Raw genomic sequence first — 26,317 nt, forward strand, 5'->3', positions numbered from 1 at the left:
TATCCTTACAAACCTCACGCGCTTCCTCTACGTTCATTACTCTTTTCATACATTCCTTACTTTTCTCAAAATGTCCCCAATTTGGTCGACGAATGTTCTACGAGGTCTCCCGCGACCGAGTTGCCCACACACACTTGCTTTATATATTTGATGCGTCATTCTTTCTTCACTCAATCGCTCCACGTGTCCAAACCATTTCAGCATTCCTTTCTCAGTTCTTGTCACAACATCCTCTTTTAGACCTCAATTTAATCTCATTCAACACTCCAAAAATAAAATGCCAACATGCCTAATGAAGTTTTTAACTAACTAAAACAATTCGTTTGTTACAGATGAGGGAACTACGCCACGAGAATCTGACACCTTTCGTTGGCGTCTGCGTGGAGTCAGGGATGGCGTGCATCGTGACTGCCTACTGTTCCCGAGGGTCCCTCGCGACCATCATCAGTGATAAGGACCTTCATCTCGACGAATCCTTCGTAGCCAGCCTCGTAGCTGACCTCTTACGAGGCCTGACTTATCTGCACGACTCGGCGTTGGGATCCCACGGGAACCTAACCTCCAGTAATTGTTTGGTAGACCGACGGTTTGTGCTACAGATATCCGACTATGGACTTCACACTTTGAAAAGTAAGTAGCCAAATTATTTTATTCAAGTTGTGTTTTTTCCTTCACGCTTTTTATATTGAAATGACGCATTATATCTGCACTTATTCAATTTACTCGTAATTAGCTTTTTAAAAAAATATTTGGAACCCTTCACAAGTTAATCGACTGCATCGGCAAATTATGTAAAGTTATTATTTTTATTCTTCTTTAGTATTAAGTATGCTTCGCGTATATGTAAATCGGTCTAATATAAATATTTTAGTTGCTAACATTGTCGAGCATTAGACAATTTTTAATTTTTGTTATAAAATGTGCAACTCTAGGTCTATTATTTTTCATATTACTGTCATGTTTGCTCAATATTGTATGTTTCCCAAATAAAAGAAATAAAAAAAAAACTTTACGTTTATGTACAGTTTACTTGCTTTTTGATAGTACGACAAAAGCTGAACTTTACTTGTGCCTTCTTTTCTTGGTAATGGTAAGGAACTAAAAAAACAGTATCGCTCTGGCACTGCCAACAGAAGTGAGCAGACAATATTTTATTGTGCTTGAAATACTTTTAAATAAAGTGTTATTGGTAACGGTAACAGTGTTACAAATTCAATTGTTTTTTCCCATCTCAAAGAATGCCAACATGCATGTGTATATCTACGTACATACACAATATATGTAGATACTTATATACAGCAGTGTTGGTGACGGTAATAGAGTCGCGAGCACAATGGTTCTATCAATCATTCAAGGTCCAACTCACTTAAGGCGACACTAAAAGCCAGCGACCTTGAGCGATATGAGTTCACGGCTTCCGGCCCGCCATCTATGTAACAAAGCCAATATTTTCAAAATTCTTGCGTGTAAAACTGTTTATATGCTTACAATCCTCGTTATTCATTACTAATCTGAATAAATATACCTACACAAAAAAGTAAAGCTATAAGAATAACTTTTCTGAGAGTTGTACTAAAAAAAATGCGTCATGCCATGCCAAAAAGTTTTTTAACTGCAAGGAAAAGTGGTAATTCAAAAAAGGCTCTGGATTGATAACTATAACCAACAGCAAGCATTAGAAACCTACAAATAAGACTTAAGTATATGTGTAACAGGATTAAGTAGTGGTCATAGCTCCAAATGCTATATTTTCACCAAAAAACTTGTCTAAAAACACCTTGTTTGCTTGTTTTCTGCTTACTCTTCGCCTTAAAGAAGTTCTCACTTCAAAAAATAGTAGTAGTAGACCTCACTAGTGCTCCTTCAATAATTTTGTATGGTATTATATTTTGTGGAGGTTAGTTAGGCCTTTATGTCGCTTATAAAATGCTAATCGCTTATAAAATGCTCACAGAATACCTTTATTTATTTATTTATGGTGTATGTGGATGATGCAGCTACTGTACTCAATATCTTTTGTATTAAATTACATTTACTTTTTTGACTTACTCGTGTAAGACATTGACTATTTGACGTTTGAGTGTGTCTATTGCATCATTTTACATTTTACATATTATATTGTAATTGAAATGATTTGTAAATCGATGTAAATGTAAATCTTGATATAAAAGAGTGGCAATGAGTTTCTTGCTACTTCTTCTCATTAGCTCAACCCTTTGCGAAGTAGCGGTAGATTCAATAAGATTTTTTTTTTGACATTCATAAGTGTCATTTCCGTGACCTACGTGAATAAACTGACTTTGATTTGATTTGATGAGTTGTGAAATAAAACAAACTATTATGGCGAGCGCTCAAACCCGTCGCGCAATGTTTACTAACTTTATTAACAATAAAAATTAACCAACCGTGCAGCGTGTCGTACGTACATAATACAAATACAGTAAATAATCAATAAGAATGTGTACCAGCCCTCCCCTTATAATGAAAGAAAAGTACATAATATTGTTACTATAGACGAGTTACATAGACTAATATATTTTTAATTCAAAGGTGGTTGCATAGAAACTGAAGACGCCCTTCGCATGGAGCAAAGAATGTTGTGGCGAGCACCAGAGCTGCTGCGAGACCCAAACCCACCGCCTCAGGGGACGCAGAAGGGAGATGTGTACTCCTTCGGTATCATCTTGTACGAGATTATCGGGAGAAACGGTCCTTGGGGAGACACAAACTTGACAAATGCGGGTACTAGATAAATAGACTTGTCTCATTCTCTATAAGAGGTGCTATTGTTAAAATACATTTTCGATTACCCATTTAAACTGCACAATAAATAACATAACATAAATATGAAAGTATTCAAATTCAAATATTTTTATTCAAAATAGGATTTATAATATTTAAAAATTTCGTAACACATTTGTTTTGTACATTTTCTGGGATCATATTGTAGAAGCATATACATCGCCCAACAAAAGACTTACTAGCTCGACCCAACCGTGTAGTAGGCATAACAAGTTTATGTTTGTTCCTCGTATGAATGTCACAGTTTCTAGAAAATTCCTCAATGTGCTTATGAACATACAGAACATTATCAAAAATGTATTGAGTAGCAACAGTCAACAGTCAAAATGTCTTGCCCCCAACCTAGGCAGAGCCTCAGCGCAGAACTCTCAGGCTTGGGGCTTTATTAGTTAGTTATTGTTAGTTGAACAAAGCATACAAGATTTTATAAACGATACGTCACTCGAACGGTTGACTCAGTTGGAAAGAGAGCTCGCACGCAACGCGAGATGTCGCGGGTTTGAGTCCCGAAAAAATAAAATTTTGTTTTCAGTGTTGTTTGTGTAATAAAGTTTAAATTATTAGTAGGTTTATCTCTATCTCTTCATTTTGCTGTAGAGATCATCGGGCGCGTCCGACACCCCATAGGCGGTGTTTTGTACCGTCCATCACTAGCCGGTGTGACCGCGAGGGCGTCTGTCATAGCCGTGCTCAAGGCCTGTTGGAGTGAGAGACCAGACCGCAGACCTGACGTTCGACTTGTCAGACTACGCCTCAAGGATATGCATGCGGACATGTGAGTCAAAGTCAAACTTCATATATTCATATAAGTCAAAAACCTGACGACCAGACAACCCGATGATGACCAATTTTGATTTGTAAATGTGCACGTTAGCTAGTTTTTTAATTCAAATTCAAATATTTTCATTCAAAACAGAATATAAAATAACCTATTGAAAGTCAAACTACCACCCATTCCAGAAGGTAGACCTGAGAAGAACGGACGCAACAAACTCAGCGGGCTTCTATTTTAATTTAAAATATGGTTAATATGTAAAATCGTACAGAAAATTTTATTATTAATTAATAGCCTGTTCGCGGTCGCTCTATTCCCAATCAGTGGTATCAATATTCAAACTACTAACGAGGTAATGCCAAGCTTGGCTGAATGTTTATGACTTTTCAACCTCTCCCTTGCTGTCAAAAATACAAAATCATAAATAAAAATTTTAATTTACAGTCACAATTGGAGTGCCGACTCTATATAACATCGGATATGGGCTTATAGGGATAAAAATTAAGATTTTTAGTTAGTTTCTATTACCTAAGAAAGACTTTTACGAGACTGGTTTCAAAGTATGATGTGATCTTGCTAAAATCGATTCAAATACAAAATCATCGATTCAATTCATCAATAAATGTCAATAGTACTTAAATTATAATCATTTGTTAAACCGCAACACTCAAAGAAATTGATGGCTTTATTTCCATCGCCGCCATTTACAGGAAATATATATAATATTTTATTTTATTATAAATTAAATCCCCTGTTCAAATCATTGATTCCGAAGTCCAGATGATGGCAAAAATTAAGCAAATAGTTACTATATTAATTTCATTTTGACGCATGAGAAAACTCTAGGCAGCAAATGGGCATTCTCCTAGATTGCTAAGTAAAATTATTTGTAATGATAATACTGATAAAAAATATTATTCTAGGAAAACGAACATATTCGACAACATGCTGTCAATGATGGAGAAATACGCAGCGAATTTGGAATCTTTGGTGGCCGTGAGGACCGACGAATTGTACAAGGAAAAGAAAAGGACGGATGACTTGCTAAACAGAATGTTGCCAAGGTAATTGTTAGGTCAACCGTCCAAAGACAAGCATGAGCACTTGCTGGTAGGTTGTTTTAAATATATTTAATTTATACAACATACATTATTAAATACAACAGTTTGTCCTCTACCCCCTGAAAACGAGATCTGGAAAGGTCTTGAAACGTCGGGTTTACTAAAATAATAATAAAAAATTTATTTTTACGCAAAATCTAATGTTAAAACACAGTTACAATTACACGTGTCTTAATCCTTTAAAGGGTGTTTTATTTAAATCGTTAAATAACAAAGAAAATACTATTTTATATTTTTCGTAGCCCATCGCATTCACTGCATCATCGAGTTAATATGAGCTTAAGCATTCAAGACTGCCTAGATCAAAGACAGTCCTGAGTCTGGCGTCACTGTCACAGCACTGACTAACGTTCGAGCACAGCTTCACTATCGCAGCACTGAACAACGTTTGAGCAAAGCGTCACTGTCGCAGCACTGACTAACGTTCGATGACAGCGTCACTGTCGCAGCTGCACTTACTAACGTTCGAGCACAGAGTCATTGTCGCAGCACTGACTAACGTTCGATGACGGCGTCACTGTCGCAGCTGCACTTACTAACGTTCGATGACAGCTTCACTGTCGCAGTACTGACTAACGTTCGAGCACAGCTTCACTGTCGCAGCACTGAACAACGTTTGAGCACAGCGTCACTGTCGCAGCACTGACTAACGTTTGATGACAGCGTCACTGTCGCAGCTGCACTTACTAACGTTCGAGCACAGAGTCACTGTCGCAGCACTGACTAACGTTCGATGACGGCGTCACTGTTGCAGCTGTACTTACTAACGTTCGATGACAGCGTCACTGTCGCAGCACTGACTAACGTTCGATGACAGCGCCACTGTCGCAGCACTGACTAACGTTCGAGCACAGCGTCACTGTCGCAGCACTGACTGACGTTCGAGCACAGCGTCACTGTCACAGCACTGAATAACGTTCGAGTACAGCGTCACTGTCGCAGCACTGAATAACGTTTGAGCACAGCGTCACTGTCACAGCACTGAATAACGTTCGAGTACAGCGTCACTGTCACAGCACTGAATAACGTTTGAGCACAGCGTCACTGTCGCAGCACTGAATAACGTTTGAGCACAGCGTCACTGTCACAGCACTGACTAACGTTCGAGCACAGCGTTACTAGCGGTTATAGCTGCTGTACTACGTTCGCGCGCGCAAGCACTGTCGCCCAGACGATGCGATCGCATGTGGTTTCGATGTGATATCAATATTTAGAATATCTAAAAATGGACAGTTTTAACATATTATGTACGGATGTCCCAGACGAGACACTTGTAAATTTTGTGTCACAACATTCAATTTGCACGATTGAAATATTTTTTATCAGGTGCCTTTATTGTTTCGACTTTTAAATATTCAGTTGGGTGGGGTTCGCTCAATATTATAACAGTAACGAAACAAATCCTCCTCTTATTCTAATAATATTTTTTCAATTGTTTGGTTCAAACTATATTTCAATACAACAGCACCACCATTAGGTTGCCTACAAAAACCAACGCACACCGGGACGGCATAGCAAGGGATTTAAATTTTTACCAGTGGATATTCAAACGTAGAGGTATGAAAATACGACATAAATTGCTATGCTTTAAAAGGATGCCGTGATATCAAAAGGGATTTCATTCCACGACACTGATAGATGCGCCACGGACTGCCGTGGCGTGCTGCGGTAGGAAACGGCACGCCGAGGACGCCGCTTACGCTCGCTGTGACATACCATCGATACTAGATCAAACGCGAATGAAGACAAGATGTGTATCGGGGAGGAGGCATGCTTTATCGTACCACGGCACGCCGTGACATGACATAAGAGGCTGGAATGCCGCGGTATCTCAGCGGCTAGTGTATACTGACTGACGGCAAAATACTTTGCCATCCCGCCCCAGTCTGCGAAGTCCTCGATTGTGGCTGACGCCAGATTGACACTCACACTGTTAGGAAGATATTTCCGCGTCAGAGCCGCTGCGTCACTCTCAGACTAATGGTAAAAATTGCAGTAAAACAGCTTCAACTCATCATCCGATCTTCACCATTACAATAATTTACTACAGATGAACCAACTCAACAAGTTCAGAGCCTATATAAAACGAAAATTTACAGAAAAATATCTGTTTTAAAAAAAAACTGTGTCGAATGTGAGCCCCCTAAAATATTTATTTCTTATGCATCACTTTACATATATTGCAATAAAATTAATTTGTAAAACGATAAAGCTGTAAAAGTTAATACTACTTCTTCTAATTAATTCACAATTTTTTTTGAAGAGGTGGTGAATGGTAAAAAGTGCAACTTTACAGCGTATACAAACTAACAGTTATTCTAAAAGTTTATAGTTAACTAGCTGACCCAACAGACCTTGTTCAGTAGATAATAAAAAAAATACTGTTTTATAGGAATTTGCCAATAATATTTCAAAACATCAAGAATTATTTCGTAAAAAGTTCTCCCTGTATGTATAATGAAATGATGATGTATAATGATGTATAATGAACGGAACTGTCAAACCGTGCGTCACTAAATTTTCTCATAGAAAAAATGTCTATACAAAACAAATATTGAAAATAAAAATAATTATGGGTCCCAAATCGAAATAAAAACTGTCCTATCTCTTAAGTTGGACCATACTGCACCCCATGAACTAATCCCCATTAAATTCATTCATTCATCAAAATCCCCCGTTCATTAGTTTAGGAGTCCATCACGGACAAACAACGTGTCACGTAATTTATATATATTAAGATAAGATGTACGGACTCGTTAAATGTAAAGACACCATAATATACTTGCTAAGCTTATAAATAAGGATAAACTTCTGTAAAGACATCTAAGCCTGAAAACTTTATCTTATAAGAGAACTGAATGAAGTCTTAGTGAAAATAAAATGTAAGGCTTTCGCCGTGTTTCTATTAAAACAAAATATAGACCGAAGGAGTTCGCTGAGCCGAAACACGTTGAAACATCGCAGGGATAAGACAATAACTCCTTGTAATATTCAATTTTGATTATTTTATGAAAATATTTATTTTTATTTTGAGCAATTTTTGTTTGTAGAATCCAGTCTCAGGCACAGACACAAACATTTCTAATGGTGTGTACAGATTGGTGAAACGTAACATGAAATGTATCAAGCAATGAAAGAATTCCCCGTAAACATTGTTGCAATATATCATAAAAATATAACACAGTTTTTCAAAGTTTCATGTTGGATAGCTAGGCTGATCCGTTGACTGAAATAGCTGCCAGCGCTTCGGTTTCCAGTGGCCTTGTTGAGGCGCTGATAGTACTTGGTAAGTGTCGCTACATCAAATGGCACAAAGATGATCACTGAGACCGACATATTTTCGACGCTTGCCATCTTCGGCAGTCGAAGCAGCAGTCCCAGCACCAAATGACGTAACTTGGACATGAGAAGGAGCCACAGTGTCGACGCAAGTCGCGTCCAACACCAGCGCCCTTCTCATAGTTTCGACGTCTTGTGCGCTCAAAGCGAGCATTTCACGCACACGTTACAAGCAGCGCGCAGAGCGACCCGTGATTCGACCACAAAGGGGCGCGTTCACGGCTGAATGAAGAAAACAAATGTACGCGAGAGGTTCGTAATGAATCCGTGGTATGAGCACGCTTTTCGTCCACGGTTGCAGCGAACATGCAATGAAAGCTAGAATGATACATTACATGTTACGTTTCATCAGTCTGTACGCAACACAGGGTTCGTACCCGAAGGGTAAAATCGAACCCTATTGTGTGCTATTACTAAGACTCCGCTGTCCGCAGTCTCATGAACCGTTATAGTAAGAAAGTTGAAATTTTCACACATGATGTATTTCTCTTGCCGCTATAACAACAAAATACTAAAAACAGAATTAAATAAGTATTAATACTCAGAGATTTTCCTGTGCTGTGTCCTATCTATTAGCTATATTTTGTTCCCAAAGCAGTTTTCTAAATCAATTTTAATAAAATTAATGACTGTTATTAGTACCTATATGATAAATTTGGCGAGTACCAAGAACTCACAGCACTATTAAGGTAAAAATTGTAATTATATTTCAACAAACTCGTTTCAATAAAATGTTCCATCGGGCGTAAGCATCCAAATCAAATCTTTTAGAGGACAAAAGTTTAACAGAGTCGCTAGCCAGACGAAACGTGATCGAAAATTCACGCACACACTAACAGTTAAAAGTACGTATTTTAATCATAGGTTGGGGAAAAGTCTTTTTGAATATAGTGTGTATAAACTTACAATAAAATCTCTGGCTGCTTTTGATTTAGGTTATATTTCAATAAAAGAAACGAATTAATAAAATGATGTTTCCACATTTTTTTCATTTGTTTTTCTTTCTGGGGGTGTTGGGTTTTCGAAAGGTTCTGAAAATCGAGGGCTCCGATTCATTTTGTGTAAATTGCTGCAATTCTGTTTTCTTTAAAACCCCATTCATTATTGTGAATTAAAATTAATTATTGTGAAAAAAATATGTGAAATAGCGGGAAAGTTTCTAGCATAACAAACGCGTTCCAAATTTTAACTCAAAAAGACAATAATGCGAAGTGTTTCAGTTGTAACAATATTTATATATCCTTACTATTTAATATCTGGAGACCGATTTTCGCTCATTGTCTGTTATTGAGCATGCGAATGCCATATTAACTTACCTAGTGATTCGAAACGAACTTTTTAGATAGAACAAACCATAGACTAAAAATATATTAGCGCATAGAGAAACGTGCGCGAGAGAAGAACATATCTAATGGAGAAACAGCAAGATAGAAAAGGAAAGCGAAACTAATGTGACTGTGACCTATTCTGATTGACAAGTAGTAAACAGTCAGCAACGTTTGGCATTAGATCCATCTATTTTGAAACCACTAACGGCCGTTCCCAATATTCAGTCTATCTCTTACTTGAGATCAAAATAATAAGTATCGTTGCTTTTCTGTCCCATTAAACTTATCGACGGTAACTCACCTTATCCGTACATGCTGTCTGTCAATGGGACGACATATAGCTTACCAGCGATAGAAGTTCGTATGGAAATTTCAATTCACGCGTCCCAATATAAGGCGATAAGAATTACTTATCGGGTATATTTGACAGCTAATTACTGACAGTAGAGGGTAGTTATTTATCTCTATCTGTAGATACTATATTGGGAACGGCCGTCACTCACGCAAGTATTGACAAATCAAAATTGGCCACGTATTATGGGGCTGTCAGGTAATATAACACGCTAGTACATTACATGTTTGTTCTAGAAACATCTCCTTACATCTTTGTAATCTGTTTAAATTAGATGCACATTTCATTAAATAAATAATATTAATAATTACAAATTTAAGCAGAATCTAAATCTAAAAACCTTAAAAAATATAATATGAAAACTAAAATATATTATTAAAAGGCATCCCTTTTGGCAAGGTACCTACCGCAGATTCTGGCAGCGTTCCCCCTTTGAATAGCTAGACTAATTCATTGTCCGAGGTAGCTGCCAGCTCTTCGGTCTCCTAGATACTTTATTCAAACAAAACAAAATTATAAATATATATGTAGGTCTCTGTGAGTCTTAAATCTTTGTGCCGTTTGATATCGAGACACTTTTTCCGTGAGGCCCAGAGGCGCGGAGAATGTACAAAGTACTATCTTCTCGCCTCAATAGGGCTACTGACAACCTAAGCGCTGGCAGCTGTTTCGGTCAACAGATCAGCCTAGCTATCCAACGCGGAAATGCTGCCAGTATTCTTGGTACGATTTCCCGTAATGATAGTTGCTATGTGTGACATTCAAATGCAATAATACCAATACCTCAATGATCTACCATATGATATCAAAATATATAATATAATTGTACCTAAGTGAAAAATCTCGTTCATTTGAATATTACACTACAAGAGCAGGAAGTTTGACATACCTGCATAATGACGCGCAGCTCAGGGCTTTCATACTTCTGCCTGTGCGGTTATAAAGAAACAGTACTATGTTTCTTTATAGCCTGTCGAAAGTACAGAAAAATTACAGAGATACGTACAAAGTACAGAAAAGTTAGAGAGATACTTACTTCCAACCGAGGTTTTTTTTTTATGACAATAAGGGACAAGACGCGGAGGACGTTCAGCTGATGGTAATTGATACGTCCTGCCCTGCCCATTACAATGAATTGCCGCTAAGGATTCTTGCAAAAAAAAAAACTGAGCGGCTGTTAGCTGCAAAGATGTTAAGTCTCATTTGCTCTCTAATTTCATTGGCTACGGCGCCCTTCAGACCGAAACAAAAAATGGTTTGCTCATTACTGTATAACGGCAGAAATTGTGATACCTATAATCTAGCCGGCACCATTGTGATACCTATAATCTAGCCGGCATTCTGGTAAAAAGATAGTATATTTTTTTTTTAATTATTTGTGTAATCACGTCGTATTAGGAAAAATGATTTTGATAAATTGTCTAAGCAAAATCCTTAAAGATTGTCTAAATAAATCCTGTAATATATCTTTATTTTGGTATGATATGTACATAATTATAAATATCAATTTTCAGGAAATAAACAGTTAAAAAATGTGAAAAAAAGTGTAATATCGTACCCAATTATAAAATTATTGACACCTCTGCCTGCGGCCATTTTCATTATTCCCCGCCCACACACCCACTTCATTCAAGTTACATGTAAAAGGGGGCGGCGCGGGCATATAATATATCTCCGCATTTTACTTCATATCCGTGTCAATTATCGTACAGATTTTTTTTTAACACAGTGTATGTATATTTCCTGTTCCGATTGACCAAGTCCTAGTTATAAAGTGGGTTATCATCTTCACAGGACTGTGGCTGACGCTCTGAAGCGAGGAGAGCCAGTCCAGGCGGAGAGTTACGAGAGCGTCACCGTATACTTCAGCGACATCGTGGGATTCACCAAGCTGGCTGCCACCAACTCTCCGATACAAGTTAGTCGCTTGAGAATATATTGACACGAACAGCCCTCGTTTTAGAACCACGGTAGTGTCCTACAACTCATTGAAATACGTCTAAACCTAAAAATACGGGCATAAAGGAGGGCCCTTTGGAAGTAAAAGTATTGAAATAAGTTTGTAAAAAACTTTCTCTAGTATTATTTTTATCACTGGTGGTGGCGAAAGGTACAAAAGCATAGGCTTTTACAAATCAAATCAATATAATTAATAGTTAATACTGTTACGAAGGTCACGTCTAAATTTAGCGGGTCATAGAATCCGATAGAAACCTACCGATATAAGGGAATTTCCACCTTAACACGTACACATTAAGGTTGAGTATGACACAGCTTACTCAGGCGTAAACAATATGTGTACGGTGTTATGGTTGCCGTACAGATTAATTTATGTATGGTTCATAAATTAAATTATATTTAAGAACAATAATTGGTTTATTGAACTAAGTCTAAATGGTAAAAATGGCAAATAGTTAATAACACAAGAACTGGGGGAAAATATGGAAACAAGGCACACGCCAGCGCAATCGCTGACAGGGCGCAACGTGGGGTTCGATGTTAGACTCGTACAACATGCTTACATGTTTATTATTTCATGTTTTTTATTTGTAATAAATACTGACACGAGAGTGGGTCAGGGATTGGATATAATACTATTTTACTTTGCATTCACTTTTTCTTCTTGCTTGCACTTCGCCGGTCTGCTGCTGTTCCTCTTGTGGGCGTCGGTACCTTCAACGCGTCACACCGCACCGCACACTAAGTCTCTTCTATCTTCTTCTTCTTGGAACACTTTCACTTTTCACTACTTCTTCTTTTCTTCTTCTTCTTCTTTACACTTTCAAGTCAGAACTAGATCTTACTAGAAATTTCCATTAACTTTACAAAACCCAAAAAATCCCATACACTGGTAGGTGTATCGAACCCGTGTCTACAGCGTCTAAAGTAAACACTTTTACGCTAGAGCTACGAGTATTGCTGACGGAGCTGTTGAAATTATCAATGTCTTGAAGTTTGATAACTCTCGTCATATAAGTCGAAGCGTTGCTGCGCGACAATACTCTTTGTCATCATTCGGGAATAATTCTTAATATAGAGTAAAGTGAGATGTAACAAACAATACAACTACTAACATGTTATTGGTGATCAGTAATAGTGTGAAACGAGTTATTTACCAGTGGGAGGCTCCTTTGCACAGGATGCCGGCTAGATTATGGGTACCACAATGGCGCCTATTTCTGCCGTGAAGCAGTAATGTATGAACATTACTGTGTTTCGTATTCAAGGGCGCCGTAGCTAGTGAAATTACTGGGCCAATAAGACTTAACATCTTATGTCTCAAGGTTACGAGCGCAATTGTAGTGCCACTCAGAATTTTGGATTTTCCAATAATCCTGAGCGACACTGTATTGTCATGAATAGGGCGTATCAATTACCATCAGCTGAACGTCCTGCTCGTCTCGTCCCTTATTTTCATAAAACAAAAAGAACCTAGTAAGCAGGGGCGTTCATATTATATAAGCAATTAGGCAGTGCCCACCTCGTTATAAACCTAAATCTATGTAGCAGTAGTGTTAAAGATAATTTAGTTTAATTTGGTTCCGTTATTTTATAACCAAACTTCTATAGAACAACCGCTCATAAATTTTTTCCTTACGCTGGACACTAAACACCTACGGTAAACAATCTAACCATATTCCAAAGCTTAACTACGACTAGTTAGATCCACAGTGCCTACTTTACTAGAAAACCAATGCACGCGCCTGCTAGTAGAAGTATGTTTTCGAATCTTGAAGTCTTGACACGTAACATTACAATAAGTATATCAACACTAAATTTGGTTCAATAAATTTGTTTTATAATAAAGTACTCGAAACAATTAGAGACTGCATGATTTATTGGCAGATATTATGGCAAAAGTTTTAATGAAATGCTTATGAGATAGTATAGTTTACTTATTATTTAACAACAAGAAATACTGCGCTTACATTTTTGTGAAACAAAGCACAATACATGTGGCCCGATAAAATACTTTACCAAAAGTTATTTATTTATTTATTTATTAGAAAAGGCTTACCAACTAGACACACAATTAATATTATGACTACTTATAATATAAAATTTCTTATATTTATATTTGTATATCTAACTTATAGGTATGCACAGCGTTGCCTTCATTTATTATTGTAAGTTAAGTAATACTACTACAATATGTGTTTACTATCACTAAAAACTATAATTTTATACATCCAAATTATAAGGGTTCAAAAGCGTATTTTTTAAAATTCCAAATGTATTAAAATTTATATCTATACTACTATTACTATGGAATTTACTGTTATATAATTTTGAGATAAGTTGGATAGGTATTTATTATATGCCTTGTCAAATCTTTCGATGGACCGTTGTCCAACCACGCGTAAGGATACTGTAACTCGTAACATGCCGTTTAATTTAATCAGAACTTTATGGAAGTTGAATTATGAGACAGTTTTGGATTTTCTTTTACAGGTTTTAGCGTATATTTATTTTATAATATTATATTTGACGCTCTTTTCTCCGCATAAATGGTTTGTCGATATTATATGACTCAGGATAAAGTTACTCAAAATATATGTCCATCACTTTAACTTCTATTTGGTTTCTTACGATAAGATTGGTTTGAGAATCTTTCAATTAACAATCGATTTCTTAGTAGTCTGTTAATTTCTCTTAGGAAACGGTATTAAATTTAATTGGCCTGTATTTTTTCAGTCAAATGAATATTTATGGAAGTAGCAGGTGACACTGCAGACGGTAATTCAAATCAAATCAAAATCACTAGGTCAAAAGGATATTACACTTATTATGAATGTGAAAAGTTTTTCTTTTTACAAGTTACCACCACTTCGGAAAAGGTAGGGCTTTCATGAGAAGAAATGGCAAGAAGCTCATTGCCACTCTTTTAAATCAACATTTACAACATTTACTTAATAAATATTTATTTATTATTTTTATATTTATGAAAATAAGGGACAAGACGAGCAGGACGTTCAGTTGATGCTAACTGATACGCCTTGCTCATTACAATCAGGATTCTTGAAAAAACCCAAAATAAAATGTCCGCAACGCAAGTTATTATTCACCGTGCGTTCAATCATTTTACGTTTGTAGAAAAAACAATACTATAATAAAGAAGGTTTAAAATAGTAAAAATATTAGTATCCTGCATAATTTAGTTAAATAACGTTTATTTGAATATCAATTAATTTTCTTTATACAATCACGGACTAGTAAAAAAATGAGGACTCCGTATCACCTTACATAACAGTGTAGCACCAAAACAAGCCAATTAACGTGTAAATACATAGCCTCACTTACACTACTACAGGCCGATAGGCGGCCATTATGAGAATTGTCATCGTGTGTGACCGATCAATTCAGCGTCTCAATAAAATATTTTAAAATTGCCTTCGTGCGTTGTGAAAAAGTGTAAAAACGATACTATATAAGTATTTGTGGCCATATATGATCATTTAAGGGAGAAAAAATTGTGTAACTAGTATCTCCCGAAACCGCACACACACTAGCATATCGGTGCTTCACTAGCTAATATCACGGCGCGGAGTCCTTTTTTTACACGTCCGTGTATACAATAAATTACATTTTATTTATTTTACAACTTATAGGTACATATGATTGAAATTTATATAATTTGCGTCCATTCGTCATGGTTCAGTACACATATGAGTTACAGCAGTCATATGGTAGCTTAAGCTTACTTAAGTAAGTTACAAATGGTCTAGTTGACCCATCAGGGTGTCAAATTTGGGCGTCAATGTGCGCGGGCATCGTAAATATTCACTCTGATATTATTTCTGACGCGCGAAAGGAAAGTACAACTTTAAAAACGAAAGATAAAATAACAAAAATAATTTCAACCTTATAAAACTTATATAAATCTCTATTGAAGCGTCAACTTTGTAAGACTTCCTTAACCAACAAATTCTTTACTGATAACCCTACATAGTCTTAAGTTGTTACGTTAACTTTAACTTTAATGATCATGTAAATTTAATTTTAACTTCTCATGCTCTGAAATTGCTTATTTGTGCACGATATAGGCTGCACAAAATCGATTCTTGTGCACAGTGCACAAAAGTATCTACTCATAAATGTGTCTATATTAAAGCAAAGCAAATGAGCCATACAGCCAAACAAAATAAAAAGTTCAGAGATAGAATTTGTTATTTTATAATATTTACTTTAATTTTTTTGTCTCATGTGTTTTTTAAGACATAAAACATATTAAAATTTTAATTAAAATACAGTAGGTTATTTAATTAATTAAAAAAATATATATATATATATATTACAAAATTAAGAGCCCAAGCCTTATATCAATATCGTAAGATTAAAAAAAAGCGGCGGGAAACAGGTCTTGTTTTTTCGTGTGTTTAGTAATTTCTCAAATTTGCTAAAATTGTTAAAAATGTCCCTGTTATACTTCTGTTTTATTTCCTCGCAATCGAAATGAAAAGCAGAGTTTATAACTTGTCCACAAAACCATTTTATCCTCGAATCCTGCTAAAAGTCTCGGATGAAAAATGGTTCGTTTTGTGCACTAAAATCGTTGTAAAATCTACTATTTCGAATTGTATATGCTCACTTTGTCAGTTCCATTTTTCTATTCTAGCACTTATTGTAGAAACCTATGATTGGCTTTCTGTAATTATCTTATGCATGATTAAAGTTTTAAAAGCTGTTAGTTTTCCTAATAAATAAAAAAAGCAATTGTGTGGTTTTATGAAACCACGATGCAAGTGAAACTTTTTTTCAGAAAATAACATATGCATTATTAACAGCATAGAAAAAAAATTGATATATAATGCTTTACATTTTCATAAAATAAATAAGCCTTTATCAAGTGTGTGTGATTCGAACCTACTCTTTCACCCGAACGCAATTGCATCCAATATGAGAACTATAGGCGGCGCCCGACCGTCACGCGACACGCGCAACACACAGATGAGAAAGATTGAGTCGATGTAAAAAAAGTTTCACTTTGATAAAATAATAACCCTTTTATTTTATTTTATATACTAACAATAATACAGAGTTAACTCCAGCGACCAATTAGTCTAGTTACTGACAGGATATTCAAGCTTTGTTTTTGAACTACGACAGCTCAGACAAAGCTTCAAATATTGATCGAGTTTCCTTTCAGGTGGTGGAGATACTCAACGAACTCTACACCAAATGCGACTCAATTATATCGTATTACAACGTTTACAAAGTGAGTATTACTTTTAAATCTGAACATTGATTGAACACGAGCAATATAAACAAAAAATGTTACTGCTAATTGGTCTGTGATGAAATGACAGTAACTCGAAATTTTTCGGATAATCTGTGAGTAATCTTTAATAATTACTTACCACGGAATATATTTATTACATTCTATTGATAAGTTACGAAATAGATATTAATTGATTAGAATATTTTTATTTATTACAGAGTATTAAATCACGTATTACACTAAATCAGAAATAATCAGGAACCAAATTTTCTAATCTATATATATATATATATATATATATGTAATGAAAATGGTCTTTGTTTGAGGCTCAATCACGCCTAAACCACTGATCGCATCGTCATGAAACTACCACATTCGATGCGAAATTTATCCTAGATGGTTTATGGCTATTTTTTTATTCTATTTGTAATAAGATGAATAAAATTTCATTTCATTCCTTTAAAAATTCGCCCAGCGAACGGGCGGAAACAGCTAGTACTAAATAAATAAAAAAATGAATAGGTACTCTGGCAAGCCCAGGAGCTAAAAGCATATGATTCACGATGGCAACATTCTTCTTGTGAAAGCTTCTTTATTATAGGTGGAAACCATCGGTGACGCGTACATGGTAGTTGGTGGTCTTCCTGAGAGATGCTCGAGACACGCAGCTGAGGTGGCTTCGTTGGCACTTCATATGCTGGATGCTATCCCCAGCATTACCATCAACAGTATACCAGCGGCCAAGCTTCGTATACGTATAGGTAAGTTAAAACAAGTCATATTTTACATGACATTACGACAAAATTCTACCCTCAACACGTTGATGTCTGGCTTTCCAATCTTATGCAACTCCACTTTGTCGAATCATTTGTTATTCTCTGTCTGTATTCCCGAACCGATATGATTTAGGAACTCTTAAAGTCTCATAGTCCTATCTCGAAGATCGACAACGCGTCTCCTGTGGTCTGGTGTTAATGGATTAAGGCCAGTTTGTTATTTTTTTCATCGGGCAAGCCACGACTCCTTTGTTCCTCTGATATTAAAAAAATACATAAGTCAATGGATTTTTCAAATCTTTTTCCTTTAGAGAGCAATTGTGCCTCTTACCAGCGCTCTTGGACTTGGAGAAGTAGGAGAGAGCAATAACTGATGTGACCCATAATCGTACAGGCCTATCAGTCTCACATCATTTTTGTTGAAGACTCTAGAGAGACTCTACGATAGGGATATTAGGGAAAATGCTCTCATACAAAAACCCGCTACATGCCAACCAACACGCCTTTACTCAGGGCAAATCAACCGAATCCTTACTTTACTGTGTAATATCTCTTGTTATGAAAGGATTATCACATAAACAATCAACCTTAGGTGCTTTTATAGATATCGAAGGCGCCTTTGACAAAACCTCTTTCACTAGCATAGGTCGAGCGCTAGCCGATCATGACGTAGATCCCACAATTGCCGGGTGGATAGACAGCATGTTGAGGCATAGGGCGATACGATTCACTGTGAACACCAGTACTAGATGTGTGGTGGCAACGGGCTGCCCACAAGGAGGGGTACTCTCGCCGCTGCTCTGGAACCTTGTGGTGGATGAGCTCATCACAAGGCTAAACAAAAAGAAACTGTACACGGTGGGCTATGCTGACGACCTCGCCATTTTAAAAACAGGACCAGTTAAGAGCGTCTTATGTAGCCTCATGAGATCTGCTTTTAAGGTACTTGAGGAATGGTGCGCGCAACACAAACTAACAGCTAATCCGTCAAAGACGGAGCTAATACTATTCACAAACAAACGCATACTCGGTAATCTTACATTACCAAAGCTGTTCAACACCGAACTAAGCCTTACTAAAGAAGTTAAATACCTAGGGGTCATACTGGATAGTGAGATGCTTTGGAACAAACACCTCGAACACAAGCTGGAAAAAGCGTGCATCATCTTTTGGCAGTGCAGAAGACTCATAGGCAAAACCTGGGGCCTTGCTCCAAAGATAAGTAGATGGCTCTACACAGCAGTCATCAGACCAATTATCTCCTACGGAGCAATAGCTTGGTGGCCCAGGACAGAGCTTGTGACAGTACAAACTAAGCTGCAGCGTTTCCAGCGGCTGGCTTGCACAGCCATAACAGGATGCATGCGCACCACGCCTACCTCCGCCCTTGAAACTATTCTAGGGCTAACACGACTCAACATACACTTTCAACATGAAGCGACAATGGCGACTCTACGTCTAAAGCTGTTGGGTGTATAGAAGAATGAAGACTGCCTAACAGATAATCTCTGGAATAGAGTAACAAAGGACTATGACAAGATACCTAAAACACATGCTTTTCATAGAAACTATCACATACAGCTATGTGAGAAAGATGCAGACCAGTCTGGTGTAAATGAATTAAGATTTAAGATTTTACACAGACGGCTCGAAAATGTATGTATGTATGTATACACTTCTACAAAAGTCCCAGCCACTGTTCAGGCATTATCTATAAATAAATTTAAATGTTTTATAAAAAAATGGCTCTGTCATAAATCCTATTACTCCACTGCTGAATATCTAAATGATCGGACAGCCTGGGACTAGATTGTGATTATTTTATAGCGACTGTACAATATTGTATATTTTTATTGAAAGAGCGCAAAAAAAAAGAATGCTAGGAGAGTTTCTTGCGCCGCTTCTTCTCTCTCAGAGCGCCATTTGTTTCCGAAGCGGTAGTAGTATCTAGTAGTATAAGAAATGACATCAAAAAGAATTCTAAAGGAATCAATTTTGAGAAAATAAATGCCTTTTATGCCTTTATGCCTTTTAATGGCTACTGGAACTGGTGCTGGCATCTTCTCACAGGAACTGAACATACACACTTCCATACCCTTGGGCACACACCGCTCCATCTTCCAATGTGAGTGCGTAGCCATCAAGGAAGCCGCCAGCGCAATATTAAGAAGAAAAGTACACGGCCACAGAATCAGAATTCTTTCTGACAGCATGGTGGTACTAACAGCGCTGAATGGTACCACCTAAAACTCAGCACTAATACACGAGTGTCACCAAACCCTTGAACAGGTTGCCTCTTATAACCGGGTAACTCTGCAATGGATCAAGGGACATAGCGGTTCGTTGGGAAATGATGCAGCGGATGAGCTTGCAAGGCGGGCATCGGTAAATCTAGTGACTGGTCCATTGCCACTACTGCCACTGCCCTTCAGCCAAATGCGCTTATGGATACGCTCTCCCACCAACGTTTTACAAAACACCCGATGGGTGAATGTCTCAAGCTGTAGACAGTCGAAGGAGGCGATACCTGCACTATCGCCCAAACTGACACGTAGACTTATCAGCCTCAACAGACATGACATCCGTATAATGGTGGGCACCCTAACGGGTCACACATCACTAAACAAACACCTCTTCACAATCGGCGTAACGGACAGTCCTAAGTGCAGAGGCTGTCTGGCCGAAGACGAAACGGTCGCTCACGTAATCCTGGAATGTGCAGGGGTGCAACCAACCAACGGGCAAAAACCTTAACCAATACGAGGTCGCTCCAGGAAGTCTGCGAACACCCCAGGAATGTTCTGAACTTCTGGAAGGAGCTGGGCTGGTTGGAGTAACTGGCCATTACTGTACGCAAAATGGACCCATGCTAGTGATCTAATTGCGGAAACAGGAGCCCCTATACCATACCATAACCGATGTGTGTGTTGCTTTGTATGAGTATAAGTATTTTAATGAAAAATTTATCTACAGAACTGAACCGATATGCAAAATAATAGCTCAATCGATTAAGTATTACAGTATATACAGTAATTCCACCGGTGTTGCAAGAGCATGAGGGCGGCGGTTATCACTTAATATCAAGTGGAACTTACGCTCGTTTGTCCTCTCTTCCAACTTTCCCAGAAAGATTTGTGATATGATTGTTTTAGTAGATAGACCAGTAATGACCATCGTATTGTGCGGCTCTGATAAATACAGCAGTGATAGTCCAGTATTTAGAGGGCTGCGGTGCTTCGCTTTACGCGCGAACACCTTCCGCAGAGAATGTGGGAAATATCTAAACGCAATAAGAATTTGTGTTTTTATAAGTTCATTTAACAGTAAAATCTTATATGATAACCCTTTATAGTTTTATAAAGATCCGTCCGACACAAATTGAAATCATGAGAAATGATATTCACACATTAGCCAATACTACTTAGTAATACTTTTTTGTTGAAAAGAGCAAGGTGTTTTATCTTTACATCTTAATATTATATTTCAAAATTACGACCTACCCTCACAATATGTAAGCATGGTTAAATTTATTATAAACGAATTAAGGCAGCGTAACATTTCGCCCATTAGGAGGAAAATGTTTTGGCAAAGTTATAATTATTTAACTGTTTACGTTCGAAGTACCTAGATGTAATTAGATCACAATATGGAATTAACATTAGGTACACATACAGCCTTCTTTTCACAGGATGCCGGCTAGTTTATGCGTTCCACAACGGCGCCTATTCCTACCGTGAAGCAGTACTAACTAAAAAACTACAATAAATTTAATATCTATAATGTATACTGTATTCGACGCAATAAGTAAATTTCATTTCATTCCTTTTCATATCCGTGCACGCTGTCTGTCAATGGGACGACGTATAGCTTACCAGCGATATAAAGTTTGTATGGAATTTGCAATTCACGCGTCCCAATATAAGGCGATAAGAATGACTTATCGGGTATATTGGGACAGCTTCAAATTATTGACAGCTATTACTTATAGTAGAAGGTAGTAATTTATCTCTAGCTGTAGATAGTATATTGGGTACGGCCATAGTCGACCAGAACTAAACTTACACGTAGGAGCGTTACATATCTGACTTTGACACCTCAGTCTCATTCGAAAACCACAAAATAAAAATGCTGAATGCCCCCTTAAGAAGTTTTTAAATGAAAACAAAAAAATAAATAATCTAACAATGTAAAATTTAGGAGTGAACAGCGGGCAATGTGCCGCCGGTGTTGTGGGCACGAAGATGCCAAGATACTGCCTGTTCGGAGACACGGTGAACATTGCGGCCCGGCTGGAGTCCACGGGAGAACCGCAGAGGATCCACATCAGCAACACCACTTACCAGCTGCTGAAGAAGATTGGTGGATACCACTTTAAAGAAAGAGGCAATGTATACATTAAGGTGAATATCATTTGATTTAATGTTATGCTTGAAAATCTAATTTCTTGATGTTATGCCACTAATATTATTGCTTGATATTATTTTACTAACCTTATACTTGATAGTAAGTATCTTATTAATCTAATTTTCAACATAAACTAATACTACACCTATTAAATTTTTTTACAAATTTTAATCTGTCATAAATACACAACTTGTATTAATAAGGTTTCATTCTGTAAAATTTTATATGAATGTCTTTTAATATTTTTAGAATATCATTTTACACTAACATAATAAACAGGTAAGTAATTTTTTAATTTGCTAAAACGCATACTAGTCACTAAAGTGGTAAATAATTACTGGCAAACAATTGTGTAGCTTCGCGTGCCTCTTTATATCGACATTAATCTTGAAACGGATACCAAGAACTTAATCAAATCTCGAACCGTGTCAATATATGCAGTTTCTCTTTAAATAATTCATTCATTGAGTTCTATTCGATAGTTTTAACAGACGTACAGATGTATAACAGTTCACTTTTTAGAGATACTTTATTTTATTTTACAACTTTAGAAAACTTACAGCTAGATACATATTAAAAATTAATCTATTATACAGCAGCTATTTACAAGTTTTCACAAATAATAACTATTTATTGTGTATAGTCGTTTACCTACATTTAATATAATATTATATAACCTACTTTGCTTTATATAAATTAAAAGTTTTTATTTACCACCATTTAGTGACCGCCCAGACCCCAAGCAGTGCCTCCACATGAGCATAACGCGTAAACCAGACATCTAGGATTGTTAACAATACTCTAAAATAGAGTACTGTACTTTATAATGTATAAGTCTTAGTACATTGAAATTCTATTTTTAGAATAACTGAATTTATGGCATATTCTAGCAATGTACATTACTATAATAGTACACTCACAAAACTATCTTAGTGAAATATGTAAATAATGTCAACATAATAACTTTTTGGAGATTTTTTTTAATTTAAATTTTATGGTACTCTTTTTTGTTAATCTGCGCGAGGGTAAACAAAGGCGTACTCTACTTCATCATAATAGTTGGAAACCCTACCGACATCACTTCCCTTGCCATATTCTACGGAAGTGAATTTCACACGACGCCATTTAAACCAGCTATAGCTTTGCTTAATTATAAATAATGTATATTAACTAACACAAGGTTCGCTAACAGGGTAAAGGAGAAATGAAAACGTGGTGGCTGGAGGGAGAAGATCATGAACGCAGGCGTCATCCTCTGTTCCGGCATCGTGAGTATAAAGCATACAATATAATCTCCGAGAATTCTCGTGAAACATCCCTGATACGAATCTACATCTCCAAATCACTCATAGTTCTCTCTTCTTGATGTCATAGCATGTTTGACAGATACTAGGTACCTAAAAAGTGATGCTTTCCAAAATATTTTTTTTACTCCAAATAGTTTATTAGGTTTAGTTATCTTAACGAACTTGCCGTTAGTATTTCGTCAACATAAACCTGAGTGCTAACTCACCTTCAAATCCAGCAAACCACCTCTGATGCTTACTTGCATTGCAGATGTCTATAAACAGTAGGCCCGTTCATATACTATAATATAAAACAATTAGGCTTTACTAGGAAGCGTTCAACTACGGATGCAGGTGTTGAGCTAATCAAGAATATCTTTGAGGCCTGGGAGGAATCATAGAATGCACTTGGTATCTTCTGTGATTTATGTAAAGCTTTCAATTGTGTTCAACATTCAAAACTGGTCAGGAAGCTATGTCACTATGGTGTAAAAGAAACTGCGCACGATCTTTTGATTTCATATTTGAATAATAGAATTCAGAAAGTCAATGTGAATGGCAGGAGATGTCCTTGGATAGTTCTCAGTCTGGGGATACCACAAGGTTCTATTCTTGGACTGTTCCTCTTTCTTATTGACATAAATAATTCACCTTGCCTTGAGAAAAATAGACATTAAACTAAATTTATAAAATTTATCGCGCTAAATGTAAAAAATGTAATGTTACTCGGAAAGGTGTCAAACCGGTGGAATCTGCTATATATTTTGGCATTTCTAGAAACTGTGATAATCACAATGTAAATAACGCTGGGAACAAACATAAACTGGATATGCCTACTACTCAGCTGAGTCAAGTTAGTAAGTCTGTTGTGAGGCGATGTATATGGTTTAACAACATCATCCCAGAAAATGTACAAAATAAATATGTAACGAAATTCAAAAGAATTGTTAAAAACGATTGTGTGGTAGAGGTTACTATAACATAAATGACTTTCTTAATAATATCACAGATTGAGAATGGATCTACCGCCTTCAGGCTATACAATAATAAATTATTGTATAGTAAGTTTAACATTGTAACGATATTTTTATGAAAAAAAGCCTTAGTCAGAGTTTCTTGCGCCAGTTTTTCTCTTCTGAGACATACTTTTTGAATGGGTGGTAGATTTTAAGTGCATCAACTGATTTTAAATCCTATTTTGAATAAAAATATTTGAATTTGTAGCTTCTTATATCATGTATCTTTAACTCTCCCCAAATCAGTTGAATAGTAGTCCCTCGTTTTGACACATCGCCAAGCATTCACAATTGAGCCTCCGTACAGTAACGCTTCATTAATTACGAATTAATCCGAACGCGATAAAATCCAATATTGAAATTTATGAAGTAGTCTCCTTTGATATAAATAGAATTAAGTGAAATGACAAAAAACTAGATGGCTTATAAAAACCCTGCGATATTCAAAATGATTTTCTTCGATAACTTACAATTAATCGTATTATTTTCTAGAATGTTAATGTGTCTTTCACAGAACTGGTTATGGAGAACAGAAGTCCCCAAAGCGATGTATACGAAGAACCTCTCTGGAATCAGCGTTCCATGCTTAACATTCGCGACAGGGCCAGACTCTCCTGTGGGGGCTCACTGGGACCTGGTTCCGCCCTGTCTTCTCCCGGCCCTCCAGCATGCTCCTGTTTCGTGCCTCAAAGAGACCACCACTCAGCCCCAGTTGTCTCCTTCTGCGAATGACGCTAATATACCAAAGATATTAAGCAGTCATTTGAAAGCATCGGTGGCATGTTCGTTGATACCTTTGGACGGATTTGTGGCTTAAGTAGATTTAGTTTGGGACAGAACAGAACTGAAGATTGCCTTAATGAAGTTAAAGTTGATCTCGATAAAGAATTCGAAGATTTGGATAAGAGATTGAAAATGTTAAATGCAATGAAGAGATTGTATTGTCTTGAATATGATTTTAATAAAATATCAAAAGTGGATCATAGCGTGTGAAACTCGGTTTTAACAAACATATAATACCAATTCTAACACTAAAATTCACTATTATTATATAACGTTAATATTATATTATTATAACGTATAATATTGTGTGTTGTTTTAACCATATACGTAGAATATATCAGCCTCCAGCGTACAGACAACCTGACAGATAATGTGTGTGTGAAATAAACAATTTTGTATAAATACTCAAATTATGAGGCAGCTAAGGTCAAGCATGGTTGATCGTTTACGACTTGTCAGTCAATATCGGTTGTAAAAACCTTTTCTATTGTGCTGTATCTCTGCTATAGATGTTCTTCTCTTTCGCATGCTTTGTTTGTGTATACGCCAGTATATTGTATGTTCATGATTTCACCAGTTTATCTGCAGGATCGAGTCTTGCTAAACACAGTTATTTATATGATCTTGATGTTAAAGGAGTGTAATCAATAAATATTATGATATTGATAAATGGGTAACAATATTATAGGAAACACTAATTTTAAGGCAGTGTTAAAAATAGATATTTTTAAGTTTCTTTTTAATCCAGTGGTAGGGTATTTTGATGATAAAATATTTTAGTAAACGTCCTGATTTTTATCGAGACACTTGATTATGCTATTGGTTTCTATAACAATATTGGCATACTGTAACAGCTGAAAATGAAAATGAAATATGAAATTAATAATATTATTAATGCTATATCAAACCAAATTTCTTCTGGGTTCTCTGAACTATAATTCTTTGGAAGTACGGCGGGAGAATCGACAACTCACTACTACCTGTAAAGTTTTTCATGGTAAGATCGATGCTCCCGAGTTAAGTGATAAACTGTGTCGGTTTTTTGTTCCGAAAAAGTACCTCCGTAACTGTAGGCATCAACTGTTTGGTTTTCGGTAGAGGCGAACAGTAGCGCAT

General features: G+C 36.6%; 1 protein-coding gene across 1 annotated transcript; it reads left to right on the plus strand.

Moving 5' to 3' along the window:
* Positions 1-513: 513 nt before the first annotated feature.
* On the plus strand, positions 514-25,257 carry LOC126969488 (guanylate cyclase 32E-like). Its single transcript, XM_050814953.1, has 10 exons — positions 514-630; positions 2,551-2,742; positions 3,400-3,577; positions 4,501-4,641; positions 11,512-11,635; positions 16,865-16,933; positions 17,538-17,697; positions 21,910-22,112; positions 23,309-23,384; positions 24,933-25,257. The coding sequence occupies exons 2-10, from the start codon at positions 2,583-2,585 to the stop codon at positions 25,148-25,150; spliced, it is 1,329 nt and encodes a 442-aa protein (XP_050670910.1). The 5' UTR covers positions 514-630; positions 2,551-2,582; the 3' UTR covers positions 25,151-25,257.
* Positions 25,258-26,317: the final 1,060 nt, after the last annotated feature.

The sequence above is a fragment of the Leptidea sinapis genome, chromosome 18, assembly GCF_905404315.1.
Source record: "Leptidea sinapis chromosome 18, ilLepSina1.1, whole genome shotgun sequence".
NCBI classification, from domain to species: domain Eukaryota; kingdom Metazoa; phylum Arthropoda; class Insecta; order Lepidoptera; family Pieridae; genus Leptidea; species Leptidea sinapis.

Excerpts from the sequence above, each read along its gene's own strand:
- LOC126969488 (XM_050814953.1), top strand. The coding sequence starts at position 2,583 with ATGGAGCAAAGAATGTTGTGGCGAGCACCAGAGCTGCTGCGAGACCCA. Across the intron at positions 16,934-17,537 it reads CGTATTACAACGTTTACAAA|GTGGAAACCATCGGTGACGC; the intron begins GTGAGTATTACT and ends TCTTTATTATAG. Across the intron at positions 22,113-23,308 it reads GAGGCAATGTATACATTAAG|GGTAAAGGAGAAATGAAAAC; the intron begins GTGAATATCATT and ends GTTCGCTAACAG.